The sequence below is a fragment of the Myotis myotis genome, unplaced genomic scaffold (genome assembly GCF_014108235.1).
Source record: "Myotis myotis isolate mMyoMyo1 unplaced genomic scaffold, mMyoMyo1.p scaffold_m19_p_3, whole genome shotgun sequence".
NCBI lineage: Eukaryota > Metazoa > Chordata > Mammalia > Chiroptera > Vespertilionidae > Myotis > Myotis myotis.
The window spans coordinates 163,250,368-163,265,279 of NW_023416335.1; the positions used below are offsets into that span (position 1 = coordinate 163,250,368).

The following is a 14,912-nucleotide window of genomic DNA, read 5'->3' on the forward strand; positions in this document are numbered from 1 at the left end:
TAACCGCCATCTTTGTTGGGTTAATTTGCATGCTCACTCTGATTGGCTAGTGGGTGTAGCGGAGGGACAATCAATTTGCATGGTTCTCTTTTATTAGTGTAGTTTTTTTGTCTCTATGTCATTATTTCTGCTCTCATCTTTATTATTTCCTTCCTTCTACTTACTCTGGGCTTTTCTTGTTGTTCTAATTCTTTAAGTTGTAGGTTTAAATAGTTTATTGTTGATTTTTCTTTTTTTTCTTTTTTTTCTTTGTTTTAGGTAGGCCTGTAGTGCTATGACCTTCCCTCTCAGGACTGCTTCTGCTGTGTCCCAGAGATTTTTGGTTGTTGTATGTTCATTTTCATTTGTTTCTAGGAAGTCATTTATTTCTTTCTTGACCTCATTGGTAACCCATTCATTGTTTAATAACATGCTATGCAGCCTCCACTTATTTGAATGTTTTTGAGTGTTTTTACTGTCGTTTATTTGTAATTTCATTCCATTGTGATCTGAGAAGATGCTTGATATTATTTCAATCTTCTTGAACATATAGAGACTTGTTTTGTGTCCTAACATATGGTCTGTTTTTGAGAATGACCCATGTGCACTTGAGAAGAATGTATATTCTGCAGCTTTGTGTAGGACTGTTCTATAAAATGTCAATTAAATCCATCTGATCCAGTGTGTCATTTAGTTACTGGTTAATTTTTTTATCTGGAAGATCTATCCAGTGAATTCAGTGGGATGTTAAAGTCCTGTACTATGACTGTATTACTGTTGATCTCTCCCTTAAAGTCCTCTAGATGTTTTTTTGTTAAAATTTATTTAGGCGATCCTATATTAGGTGCATATATGCTTACCAGGGTTATATCCTCTTTTTGATTGGTCCCTTTAGTATTATGTAGTGATCTTTGTTGTCTCTTGTGATGTCTTTCATTTTGAAATTTATTTTGTCAGGAGTATTGCTACCCAAGCTTTTTTGTTTGTTTGTTTCCATTGACGTAGAAAATATTTTTCCATCCCTTCATTCTCGTCCTGTGTGAGTCTTTTTATTCTGAGGTGGGTCTCGTGTAGACAGCATATAATTGGATCATATTTTTGTATCCATTTAGCTATCCTATGTCTTTTTGATTGAAGCATTTAATCCATTACATTTATTATTATTGATAGGTACTCATTTTTTTAATTTTTCTTTTGGTACTTATTTATTGCCATTTTAATTCTGTATGCCTATGTTTCTCTCTATATTTCTTCTCATTACAGCAGTCCTTTTAGCATTTCTTGCAGTGCTGATTTGGTGATGACAAACTCTATTAGCCTTCTTTTTTTGTCTGCAAAGCTCGCTATTGTATCATCTATTTTTTAAAATATATTTTTATTGATTTCAGAGAGGAAGGGAGAGGGAGAGATGGAAACATCAATGATGAGAGAGAATCATTGGCTGCCTCCCACATGCCCCCTACTGGGAACCGTGCCTGCAAACCAGACATGTGCCCTTGACTGGAATCAAACCCAGGACTTTTCAGTCCACAAGCCGAAGCTCTATCCACTGAGCCAAACCAGCTAGGGCTGTATCATCTATTTTGAATGATAGCCTTGCTGGATATAGTAATCTTGGTTTCAGATCCTTGCTTTTCATTACCTTGAATATTTCATGCCATTTCCTTCTGGCCTGTAAAGTTTCTGATGAGAAATCAGCTGACAGCCTTATGGGAGCTCCTTTGTATATAACAAATTGCTTTTTTCTTGCTGCCTTTAAGATTCTCTCTTTGTCTTTCTGACATTTTAATTATGATGTATCTGATCGTGGGCCTGCTTGAATCTCTGGGCCTCCTGAACTTGTGTGACTTTTTCCTTCACCAGGTTAGGGAAGTTTTCTGCCAGTATTACTTAAAACATGTTCTCTATCCCTTGCTCACTTTCATCTCCTTCTCAGACTCCTATTGTGCAAATACTGTTACACTTTATGTTGTCCCACAGCTCCATTAAGCTGTCTTCCTGTTTTTTTAATTGTTTTTTCTTCTTGGTTCTCTGAGTGATTTTTTTCTACCCTGTCTTCTAATTCACTGATCTGATTCTTGGCTTACCCTAATCTGCTGTGTATTCTTTCCAATGTGTTTTTTATTAGTGCTGTGCCATTCTTTATTTCTGACTGGTCTTTTTTTCATAATTACTATATTTTTTTCTCATGCTTTGAGCATCTTTGCCGTGATTATTCTGAACTCTATATCAGATAAATTTATCTCCATTTTGTTTAGCTCTTCTTCTGGTTCTTCTTTGGATTGTTCATTTGGGGTTTGTTTTTTTGTCTCCCCATTTTGGCTGCCTCTTTGGGTTTGTGTTTATGTATTAGGTAGTTCTGCTATGACTCCCAATGTCTAGTGCAGGACAATGTCAGTTGCTGTTTCTGATTGGCCCTGAGTACCCTGCTTGGAGCTATCAGCAATCCACAGCTTGTGGCTCCCTGTGCTGGGGCTGGGTGTCTTTGGAAAGGACCAAGATGTATACCAGGGTCTTCTTTTCCTAACCCCGGGCCCAGAAGGAGATCAGGTAAAGATTCAAAGCCTCCAAAGATCTACCTCTGCCTGCAGTCTGATTGTATTCAGGCTTGATTAGCCTCAGGGTATCGACCACAGGGTGGGGCCAAAGGTCTTCCAATAGGGTGGGGCAACTGCCTTCCCCTCAGGCTAAAACTGCTTGGATAGCAAAGGTCTGTGGAGAAAGATGTCGTCCGTAGATGAGGAAATGATTCAGCACAGGTAAATGGGTGGCTGCCCTCTAAGCTCCAACCCAACTCTCCTCACACAGCTCCAGTCTACTCTGCCCTCCCTTTGCCAGAGCCCAAGATGAGTGGCTGCACACAAAATCTTGTGCATTGGTCCTTTAAGAGAGTGCCTGCATTTCCAGCCATCTCTGGCTAGCACACAGCAACTCTGCTGCTTTTCACAGCCAGATGTTATGTGGGTACCTTTCTCAGTTCTGGTTCTCTGGAATGGGGAGCCCAACTTGGGGTTTAGACCCCAGAGTTCTCAGTGGGAATCCCCCATAGTTAAGATATCCCTCTGGACCTTGAGCTGCTATCTATGGGAGCCTGGCCAGCCCTTTTAGATTTCTGCATGTCCTACCAGTTTCGATGTGGTCTCCACTTTCCGTCCTCGGTTATCAGTGTTCTCTCCAGTCTACAGTCGGTTTTTCTGTATTTTAGTTGTATTTCCAGTTTGGTACTGGGAGAGTATCAGTGTAGCTTCTACTTACTCTGCTGCCATTATTTCCTCCCTGCCTTTAGATTTTTGATTGGGCACATTACCCAGCCTCTCTAAGCTTGTCTCCTCCTTATCAAAGTTGGGGAAAAAAATGCTCAGCCCATGTCCCAGCGTTATTTAAAGAAAATATCATATATCATAGGGAAGCAAAGTACCCTATAAAGGTAAGGCGTGGGGAAGAGGTTCTCAGACATCAACCTTTCCAGATTAACAAAATCCATTGGAGCCTGGCTGGTGTGGCTCAGAGGTTGAGCATTGGGAGGTCACTGGTTCCATTCCCAGTCAGGGCACATGCCCAGGTTGCGGGCTCCATCCCCAGTAGGGGTGTGCAGGAGGGCAGCCGATCAATGATGTTCCTTTCTTATCAATGTTTCTCTCTATGCTCCCTTACTCTTCTCTAAAACAAAAACGTCCACTCTAGCTCATTTGGCTCAGTGGATAGAGCGTGGGTCCGCAGACTGAAGGGTCCCACGTTCAATTCTGGTCAAGGGCACGTACCTTGGTTACAGGTTCGATCCCCGGTCCTGGTTGGGGCAAGTGCAGGAGGCAACCAATTGATGTCTCTCTCTCTTTCTCCCACTTTCTCTAAAAATCAATGGAAAAATAACCTTGGGTGAGGATTAACAACAACAACAAAGTCCAGTGGAATCCAGAACATTAGTGGCTGGAAGGCTGGTTCTGTTTACTGCTCTTTTGTGTGTGTTTGTTTCTTCCTTGGAACACAGAATACTTAACAAATGTTAATCAGGAAAAGAATGGGGAATTGAAAAGTGTTACCATCAAAATAAACTAAGTTTTACTGAAACCTTCAATCTGCATGGGAAAGAAACAAAAAACAAAAACAAAATGTGTGGCCCTCCGACAACTCAGAGTCCAGGAGCCATGGACGCACAAGCCAGCGGTTCAGGTAGAGCCACCTGGGTCGTGGCGGGTTCCCCACCAGGCAGGTGCCTTCCAGCTTTGTGCCTCACTTTCCTCACCTGTAAAGTGGGGATGCAGGAGCCCCTGCTCACCAGGGTCTGGTGATGGTAGGCTGTGCTGGCTGATACACAGCGTCCCATCATGGTAACAACTGTGACTGAATTTGCTGGGCGCGCAGAGGAGGACGAGCCATCCACTGGGGTTGGGAGGGATTCAGGAGGGCTTCCTGGAGGAGGAGGTGCGCAGCTGAAAAGCTGATGAGCAGATCTGGGCAGGTGGTTGGAGTTGCTGAGGCCCAATGGGTGGGCACTGGGCGGGTTCAAACCCTAGGAGACTGGGAGAGGGGTCCCTGCCACCTCAGGAGGGTCCTCAGGAGGCAGCGTCGGGATTTTTCCTCGACTCTGATGAAGCCGCTGTGTAAACCAAGTCCTGGAAGCACTGTGTTGGGGTGTCACTGTGGCGGCCACCAGCCTCTGATTCTGGGGGGAAGAGGGGGGCTGTGGCAGAGGCGGATTCTCGTTTCTAAAGAACAAAGACCGCAGATGCACGAGTGAATGCAGCCCTTCAAAGGCGGCCCCTGGGGAGGCTCTGCCTGCGTTCCTGGGACGCAGCTGCTGCTTCAGTCCTGCCTGGACACCTGCGGGCCTTGCCCAAACCCCAGCTCTGCCTCTCCCAGGATGCGTGACCTCAGAGAAGTCACAATCCTCTGAGCCTCAGTTTCCCTCTCTATACACCATTAGCGACCCCTTTGTTGCCCTGCAGGGATGCAGGCGGCACACAGTAGGTCTAACCAACATCTCCTCCCTCCCCTTCAGAACCAGCTGCCAAGCGGAGTCCGCCCTGCCTTGTTTTTGTCTGAAAATGGCCCCCCTGGGTTTGGCTCCCTGTCACGCTTCCCAGGCTTGGCAGCCAGCGCCTGGCGCACACCACTCCGCTGCCACTTACCAAGCGCGAGGCACCGCCAAGCCTCCGCGGGCATCACCCCAGCGACCTTCAAGGTCTGAAATACCCCAACTGCTCTGGGCAGAGGCAGATCGGTCAAGGGCAGGTGGGGGTGTTGTCACGGCCATGGTCAGGCTCCCAGACTTCCCGGAGCATGTGCAGGTGCATCTGGGGGACACAGGGGCCCCTGATGTCACAGCAGGTTCCCTGGGCCACAGCCTCCGGGACAAGGAGGACTGGCCGCAGCCCTGGGGGCTCAGGCTGGGGCCCGGCAGCACCGCTGGGGCGGCCAGGAGCAGCTCATCTCTCCCCGAGCTGATCCCACTGAAAAAAAAAAACAAAACAAAACAAAAAAAAAATGTGCATTGGTTGCTCCCTCTGTAGCTCCTCTTCCATCTGTAAAATGTCTGAATCCTATTTTATATGGTACAACACTGCCACTCACAGATATTCCTACAGTCCTTGTTTCTTTCTCATGGAAGTGTCACAAGCTGTACCTACCACTCTTCTGAAACTCGAAGATCAACTGTAAATGGGGAAAAAAAGTCGATTGTGATGCACACTGTTCTATCTGAACAGTGACAGTTTTATAAACCAGATAGACAGGTTTTTAACTTCAGAAGTGAGGAAATAAAGAGAAGCAAATCCAACTTTCAAGAGCCAAAGGCAATTGTTTTCAAACGAACTGGTCAAGCCAGTGGTGGCACCTCTCTGACTTTCTATTAAGGAGAGAGAAACGTTATTAATGAAATTATATATATACCTATCCCAGAGTTCTGTGGATTGAATGAGTTTAACACATGTAAGTTAGAACCATGCCTGGTAGACTAAGCACTAAATAAATGTGTATCTTTGTGAACTGAGAGTGGAGATTCAGAGAAGTGAATGAGGTCATTAGCTGGGCCTCTACCAACTACCTACTATTAGCATCTTGCCTCTACATAGTTTTATTTGACAAAACGTGCTTCCTTTCTTCAAAGACTAATCCTTCCACCTGTTCTCTGGATCCTTACCCCTTCTGCTTCCCCAGTGACCTTGCTTTGTCAATTACCACTTATTGCTATATTTGGAAACTCTACTGGCTTTTTCCCCAACACAGGAATATTTTTTAAAAATATATTTTTATTGATTTCAGAGAGGGAGGGAGAGGGAGAGGCAGAAACATCAATGATGAGAATCATTCATCAGCTGCCTCCTGCACACCCCCTACTGGGGATTGAGCCCGCAACCTGAGCAGGCATGTGCCCTTGACCAGAATCAAACCCGGGACCCTTCAGTCCGAAGGCTGACACTCTTATCCACTGAGCCAAACCAGGTAGGGCAGGAGTATTTTATTTCTTCCATTTTTTAATAACCTCTCTCAATTTTACAACCCACTTTTAACTATGATGCCGTTTGTTTCCTTCCTATGTGCAGATAAAGCTTCCGGAAAAAGTAGCCTCCATTTAGTCACACCTCCCATCACTCCTCGCCCAAACCAGTTTTCTGTCTTCTCCCTTAACTGCAACTGAAATCACTCTGACCAAGGTAACCAGTGTCTAGATGCCAGATGCTTGTCTAGTCCCCATTTTACTCAGCTTCATTGTAGCCTTTGGCATCATTGATCCCTCGCCTCCTCTTTAAAACACCTCCTATAATTTCTATGCCCGTGCTTATTTTTTTGCTCCTCTCTCTCCAGTTATTCCTTCTTCCTTTTGTGGACTCTTTCCCTACCAACCTTTAAATACTGGTGGTGTTCCCCATGACTCCCATTAGTGATCCTTTTTTCACTTTACATGATTTTCCTTGGTACTATCTTTCACTTTCATGGCTTCAACTACCACTTTTACAGGGAAGTCTCCCTAATATCTAGTTGTTGACTCGAGTTCTCCTAAGGCAGAAATCTAAATATTTAGCTAACTGTTGGACCTCTTTTCACTTGTATGTTTCATAGCACCTCAAATAAACATGACCAAAATGGAACACAGCATCTTCTTTCCCAAATCTATTCCTCTTTTGTTCCTCTTGGTAAACGGTCCTACATCTACCTAATTCCCCAAATCAAAGCCTAGGAGTTATTTTGAATTCCTCCTTCCTTACCATGAATACTCAGTAGTTGAAATCTTACAGTCCCTTAAATTTGCAAGCATTGTCTCTCGTCTCCATCCTGTCACTACCTTGGTTGAAGTGCAGTGCTTTACCAATGCAGTTATTGCAAAGGCCTTCGATTTTAACTTCTTTTCCCTACCCACACTATTTATTATATGACTGTCAGGATAATCTGAGCGTCTATTCCCTTGCTATAAATTCCTCATTGGCTCTTTTTGGCCTACTGCATAACGGTCCAAAATCCTTAGTGTGATATATAATACCGTTAGTGATCTATTTTTAGCTTAAGCCTCTGACTATCATTTACTTTTCTCCCTTCAAACCCTATAACCCAATAACAAACTGCAGTCACCAGAACATGCAACTTCCCCTTCCCCCTTGTTGTCTTGATCTTATCTGGCAGTTTCATGCTTCAAAACTCAGTTCAGATGTTACCTTCTCCAGCATATATTCCTCACTGTTCTCCCTCATCGTTGGATCAGGTGCCTATCCTACCTGTTTGGACAGTCCACCACACAGTACTATAGTTTGAATTTGACATTGTAGCCCTTAATTATATTATACTAGAGGCCCGGTGCACAAAAATTTGTGAACCTGGGGGGGGTGGTCCCTCAGCCCGGCTTGTGACCTCTTGCAGTCTGGGACCCATCGGGAGATAACGACCTGCTGGCTTAGGCCTGCTCCCGGGTGGCAGAGGGCAAGCCCAATCCCTAGGTGCAGCCCCTGGTTGGGCTCAGAGCAGGGCCGATTGGGGAGTTGGGGCACCGCCCTGTCATGCACAGAGCAGGGCAGATTGGGAGGTTGTGATGCCACCCTCAGTCATGCTCAGGGTAGGGCCGATTGGGGGGTTGGGGCACCACCCCCTGTCACACTCAAGGCAGGGTCCATGGGGAGGTTGCGGCGCCACCCCGTCACGCACAGAGCAGGGCCAATCAGGGGGTTGGGGCGCTGCCCCTGTCACACACAGAGCAGGGCCCATCAGGGGGTTGGGGCACCGCCCTCTATCACCCACAGAGCAGGGCCGATCAAGGGGTTGGGGCGCCGCCACTCTCACAGTTAGGGCAGGGCCGATGGGGAGGTTATGGCTCTACCCTGTCACAGAGCAGGGCCCGTGGGGGGGGTGGGGTGGGGAGCTCCCCCCTATCAGGCACAGAGCAGGGCTGCTCAAGGGGTTGGGGCCCCACCCCCTGTCACACACAGAGCTGCAGGGCGATCAGGGGGTTTGGGCGCTGCCCCCTGTCACGCTGATCCCAGTGCTGGGAGGCCTCGTGGCTCCGCTGATCCCGGTGCCGGGAGGCCTCGTGGCTCCGCTGATCCTGGTGCTGGGAGGCATATTACCCTTTTACTATATAGGGTAGAGGCCTGGTGCATGGGTGGGGCCGGCTGGTTTGCCCTGAAGGGTGTCCTGGATCAGGGTGGGAGTCCCCACTGGGGTGCCTGGCCAGTCTGGGTGAGGGGCTGAGGGCTGTTTTCAGGCTGGGAGTGACTGAAGTTCCCAACCGCTCTTTTTTTTTTTTTTTTTTTTTTTATTCTGGGCCAGCTTTACCTTGAGGCTTGGCTCCAGCTCTTAGGCCTCCCCGGCTCAAAGTAGGTTTCTGGCCTTTGCTTACAATGTTGCGAATCTGCTGGCTGAAGTCCGGCGGTATTTGTTACGTTTCTTAAACTGCCCGCTCAGAGGCCTGCAGCCGCAGGCGGGGAACGTTGGAGTCCTCCATCACTGAGGCAAGCAAGCCTCATGTTAGTTTCAAGCTGCCTGGCTGCCGACCGCCATCTTGGCTGACAGTTAATTTGCATATCTCGCTGATTAGCCAATGAAAAGGGTAGCAGTCGTACGCCAATTACCATGTTTCTCTTTTATTAGTGTAGACTAGAGCAGTGGTTCTCAACCTTGGCTGCACATTAGAATCACCTGGGAAACTTTTAAATCCTGATTTCTGGGCCTCATCCTCTGGAAATTTTGTTTCTTTGTTACTAATGTTGTGGCCCCACCCCATAACAAAGAAAGAATTTCTGGAGGATGAGGCCCAGAAATCAGGATTTTAAAAGGATTCCCAGGTGATTCTAATGTGCAGCCAAGGTTGAGAACCACTGTACTAGAGGCCTGGTGCACAAAATTCGTGCAGTGTGGGTGTGTGTGTGTGGGGGGCAGTCCCTAAGCCCAGCCTGCCCCTTCTCAACAGTCCGGAAGCCCTCAGGGGATGTTCTACTGATGGCTTAGGCCCGCTTCCCTGAGGGCTTCTGGACTGTGAGAAGGGGCAGGCTGGGTGGAGCCCCAGGCCAGCCCTGGGCAAGCAGCAGTGGCCATCGGGAGTGCTCACAGCCACCACCATCATGTGGGGAGTATAGGCCACCCTCCATCAGGCCCCGCCTCCCCCGCCCGTCACTGCTGCCACCATCGTGTCCCCAACACTGCCAAGTCCCTGCCCACCTGCTGCACACACAGCCTGCTGATCGGTCATTACTGTGACGGCGTCCTGACCAATTTGCATATTACCCTATTATTAGATAGTTTTCCTGTATTTCCTTGAGGGCAGTGACTTGATATTTTTCTTTCTAGCTTCAGCTCTTATTACAGTGCCTTGTGCCTAGTGAATAGGCACTCTAATAAACATGTGTTAAATGAAAAAATGTTCTCAGCTGCCTAAATAACTTGGACCATAATTCAAAGACCGGTTTTAGTGTCTGAGAACATGCAAAATTTGATGGGCTCCCATCAAGTTTCTTGAAACCAAGAAATGGAAGAACAAATTAAGTATTACTTTAAGGAAAGATGAAGTCCAGCCCAATTACACATTAGAAAAATATTAAAACTGAAAATCATAAGTTTAAAACTATCAAATGCCACATGAGTAGGAGGAAAACTAAGCTATAATTGTTACTAACAAAGGGCTTTTTAGTTTTCAAAATGACTCTACTGTTTCTTTATCTGGCCTCCTTTTATAGCACTAATGTGTTATGATCTCTGTGTTCACTTTCTTAGATCACTCTATCTTTGGGTATTACCACCTGATGTTAGATTTAAAATTTATAAATTATAATTTATCAATTCTCCCAATGTGTGAAGCATTAAACACAATCAGGCATCAATATTTATTAACACAAGACAAAGAAAACACATTCAATGAGTTAATAGAACACTGTCCAGCCAGATGTTAAATTTAAAAATGTATATCTAGTCTAATTTCAAATAAATAAAAAAACTTTATACATAATTACACAGTACTATAGTTTGAATTTGACACTGGTAAATATTTTGACAGAAAGTAAACAAAATGGCATTTAGGACTAAAAAAAGTATTCTTATATCTTTACACTCCCTTCCTCTGGACAAATAGCATGGCCATCTACATATACCTAAACCAGAAATGTATGAATGATAATGAAAAAGCCTATTGTGTATTTGGAGTACTGCAGCCTCGTGTTCCAAATACTCTTGCTTTTACATCAAAGCAGACAACAAAAACAACACTAAGGCATAGATCATGTTGGAGTTTGAGGGTGAGGTGGTAACTCCTCATTAGCTTTAGTCTAAAAGATTCCTGGATATTTAAGAAAGTAATTTATTTGGCCAAGATATTGAGCACCATGCCTGGGGCAGAGACCTTAATAAAAAACCTAAGGCCTCAGGCCCTTTGTTGATTCAACAAAAGCATTAAGCAAGCATTGCCCAGGGACTAAAGGAAACACACTCACAGGACCTATAAGTAGGCAATGGTCCCTACACAGCCTGAGGCAGCACAGCTTCCTAAGGAAAGGACTTGGTACTGGGGTAGGTGGGGCCCTTTATGAGGAGAGAGTGCAGACTGGATTCACTGGTGCCCATGAGCATGCTGGTCTTCCCCAGGGCCTCACTGATGCAGGAGATGGCACATGTATAGCTCTAAGAAGCCGGAGGGCCTAGGATTTTTCCTGAGGCAGCCCCTTTCCTGCTCTACCTCAGTTACTTCTGCTGAGAGGCAGAAACGGGGTCCAAAAACTTTCACATGAGTAGATTTCTCTTAGATGAAAGGGGGGCTTGCTATTAATTTAGTTTTCTTTTTCACAGCATAAAAACCTAGACAATGTATTCCAGAGTTTTGGCAAGACTCTTTCTATCAATAATGGCCTTCTGGGTCTGTCTTAAGAGTCAGTTTTACCACAAAGGTGCTGCTTACTGTGGAAAGAGCAAGAGCACCGTGTCAGCAAGAGAAAGTTTTCTTACCCAAGTCTGCACAGACTGAGCACAAGCCTCTCTAAGCTAACGACTGGACTCTCTTCCCCTTCCAGAGGTACTTTACCAGAGCTACTGATGAAGCTCCCAAAGACACGTCTCAGCTTTCTTTCCTCATCAGGCATATTCTGGCTTTTGAGGGATATGCAAAAGATCAATACAGCAGCCACAAGGCAGAAAGCAAAAACTAAAGATGAATCAGAAGCCTTAGGAACTATAAAACTAGCTAATTGGCCCCTAAATAACTGGGAATCGGCCACATTTTGAGATTAATAGATTATCTTTTCTGAAGGAATGAGTATAGATCTGCACTGTCCAACATCATAGCCATTCCCCACGTGGCTACTGAAAACTTGAAATATGGTTAGTCTGAACAGAGATGTGCTTAACAATATTGAATTTGAAAGAGTTAATAGGAGAAAAAAGTAAAACATCTCAGTACTTTTTTGATTTCACATTGCATGGTAATATTTTTTTTATATATTGGGTTAAATAAAACATATTAAGACAATTTCACATGTTTCTTTTTTAGTTCTTAAAATGTGATTACTAGAAAATTTAAAATGACAGATGTGGCTCACATGATACTTCTAGCAGACACCCTAACTTGTGCAGTAAAGAATAATCCAACCCACAGAATAGACTCTGTCTATATTTTTTTCTTAGAACTTACTATTTACTTCTCAGGGTCCCTTGTTTTTGTTTAGTGAATCAGTAAGAACTGTTTTCAGAAAATTACTTTCCAAAAGAGCAGGCTGTTTTCTCTGCCAAACAAACTGTTGCTAGTCGCTGGGATTTCTTGCCCAATGTAAGTGCTTTGTTTCTGTACATCCTAGAACCTCTCTCATCATGTATAAATTAATTTCATCCAAAATGTTGGAAAAGAGATCTGGAACTGGTAAATGTCTTGAGGTCTGCCCTCGTGGAGAATGGGTTGGGAGAAAAGGAGGATTATGTAAAAGGGATTCATAAAGTGGCTTTGAGTCACAGACTGTAAGGGCAGCCTCTAAGAATGCTGCCACAGCGAAGGGTCTGGCCTTTGCATTACAAACCTTATTTTCAGGGTAATTACAAGTCTTAAAAATTGTTTAAAAACGTATTTAGTTTACATGATGTTACAGTGGGGTAAATAACATGTATTATTAAAATAGTCTAAATAAATATTTACACAATAGACCAGAGTGGGTCAAAGAGAACCATTCTGATTTAACATGTTAACTCTGTTCACTTTGATTTTTTTTTAATTTTTAAAAATATTTCTGTAAGAAAAAAATAAATTCAACTATATTCAAATACATGAATTATCAGACCAAAGAAAGAAACTGAGCCGGAGGCCACACTCAGTCCCAAGCTCAGTCTGCTTGGCCTGGGCACCACAGTTATTTCAAAAGAGTTCCTTGCATACATCAAACTTCCCCTATCTCAGCATAAGCCTGGCTATTTTGGCAAGTCAAACTGGTCAGTTTTGAGATGTATAGTTATGTGGCCTTACGGTTTCATGTGACTTTGGTCCCACTGTCTTCCCAGCCTATCATGCTTGTTCTCAAAATCCTGGCCCTCATGAACTGGAAGAACAGAGGACACTTCAGCTTTCAGAAAAGAGAAGCTATATGTATAAACTGTAGACACAGTTTACACTGAACCTGGAAAAGAGGAAATTCTAAATTCTTATGTAGTCACTCTTAATTTGAAACACAGTTTCAACTACTGGGGGCCAAAGTGAGTTATTGTGGTTCCTTAAAATAGGGTGGGATCGAATGAATCTGAGCTTTTTCATAACATTTTGATTTTTAAACTGAGCTTTTTCAGCTTGTAGAAACAGGTTGAATTCTTAAAAGCTTAAAGCTGATTCTGGGAATGCAAATTTTAAAAACAAACATAGGCAGCTTTAGTTTATAAAATACACCAGCCAATAGAGACATAGTACAATGTGCAGCGAAATCTGCAAACAATCTGCATTTTTTAGTTACTATTCAGCTACACTGCATTAAGAGCATGTCTGAAATTCTCTCAAAGTAGAAATGTTTCTACTCTGGTGGCTGTAACTATACAAGCCGGTCTTCACTTTTTAAAGCTAAATTATGTGTATTCTTACTTACATGTTCAAAACAATGGTCAAAATGTTTTACAGTCAAGGATTATATATATAATTTTCATATTCAGTGAGTTATCCAATTTGCTTATGAGGCGACTGAAGTAAGATGAGTAGTTCCATGTTAACAAAACCCCCAGAATGTCTAGCTATGGCAAAAGGCAAAATACAGTACAGAGCGGGGAACTGGGTACCTCAGACTACCCCCTTATGTGAATTCATTAAACTCCCTTACAAAATTCTAAAATGGCATTAGATAAAAATACAAGTATATACAACAGATGAAAAATATGCAACATGCATGTAACTGCTTTAGTAACGTGCTGCTCACGCTATGTCAAAGCTCATGACTGTTAACATTTTTTTCATTTGCCATCACAGAATTCCCCTTTTCTGTGTGTTGTGTGATTGCAGAATCCCACAGGATGAGATGAAGGATACAATGTAGCCATCTCAGCTTATTTTACATCATTTGAAAGCTTGCTCCTGTCACCGGGCTTTGGTCCTTGTGGTTTCCCTGGAGGCCCCGGTAATCTCCGCAAGGCCGGTTACATGTTATAAGCCACGTAGATGGGGTCCAACTGGTCAGCGAGGAAGCTGTCGCGGAGGTGCATCCTTTGCTTCTCTCCTCTGGAGTTGATGGGGATGACACCTGGGTCCACCACAACCACGACGCCAACGATGAGGTAATGCTCCTCCAGAACCACATTTGTCACTAAAGGAACCAGATCTAGAGCTTCCTGTTCAGAGCCACACAGTTCCACAACCACCACAAGCAGGTTGGTCCACGTGAAGACAGCACTGAAATTTCAATGACATTCATTTTAGATGTCAGTACATTTATTTACCAGTCATCTTGTACAGGCACCTACCCAAGACTTAGCCCCGTTTCCCTGAGAACTGCCTTCTCTCTTAGCAGCCACGTCTGTAATATATAGCCGTCCTCTATGATTACAGCTGATTAGCTGAGCCATCCAAAATCTCTTGGGAGTTTGGAACTGGGATTGAAAGTTGTAAGCTTGTCACCTGAACTGGGGACACGTGGACTTGAAAGTTCTGGGGTAGCCACACGTGCAGAGAATCACAGAAAATGGCTCTTCAGGGAGAAGAGAGAGAATGAAGTGGATGTCCACATGGCTCTAGCAAGTAAGAGGACAGTGGTTCCCAATGGCCTTGTCTCTACCTTTCCTGAGAACCAGAGTTAGTTAGAAATGTTTAGGAACCTCTGAGATAGGCAGCTATTCTTTCCATTAACTTTCTCTCTTGCTTAAGTTTTTGTTTTAATTTTTGAAAAGTTCCTGTTATTTGCAGTGTAAGAACTCTGACTAAGATAATATTCTTATACCCAACAGGAAGGGAGTTGACTTGGCTTCCTCTGAGCTTAGTGCCCCACACAAGTGTGTCTCCTCTGAGGCCA

At 44.2% G+C, this 14,912-nt stretch overlaps 1 protein-coding gene across 5 annotated transcripts in view; it reads right to left on the reverse strand.

Moving 5' to 3' along the window:
* Positions 1 to 10,264: 10,264 nt before the first annotated feature.
* Positions 10,265 to 14,912, reverse strand: part of DIP2B (disco interacting protein 2 homolog B) — a 231,165-nt gene continuing 226,517 nt past the window's right edge. For 4 of the 5 annotated variants that reach the window (XM_036297860.1, XM_036297859.1, XM_036297861.1 and 1 more), the window contains one exon: positions 14,044 to 14,296. In XM_036297860.1, coding sequence (XP_036153753.1) covers positions 14,044 to 14,296 — 253 coding nt within the window. Of the gene's footprint in view, positions 14,297 to 14,912 lie in introns of all 5 variants that reach the window. The other variant, XM_036297858.1, reaches the window with a different exon arrangement.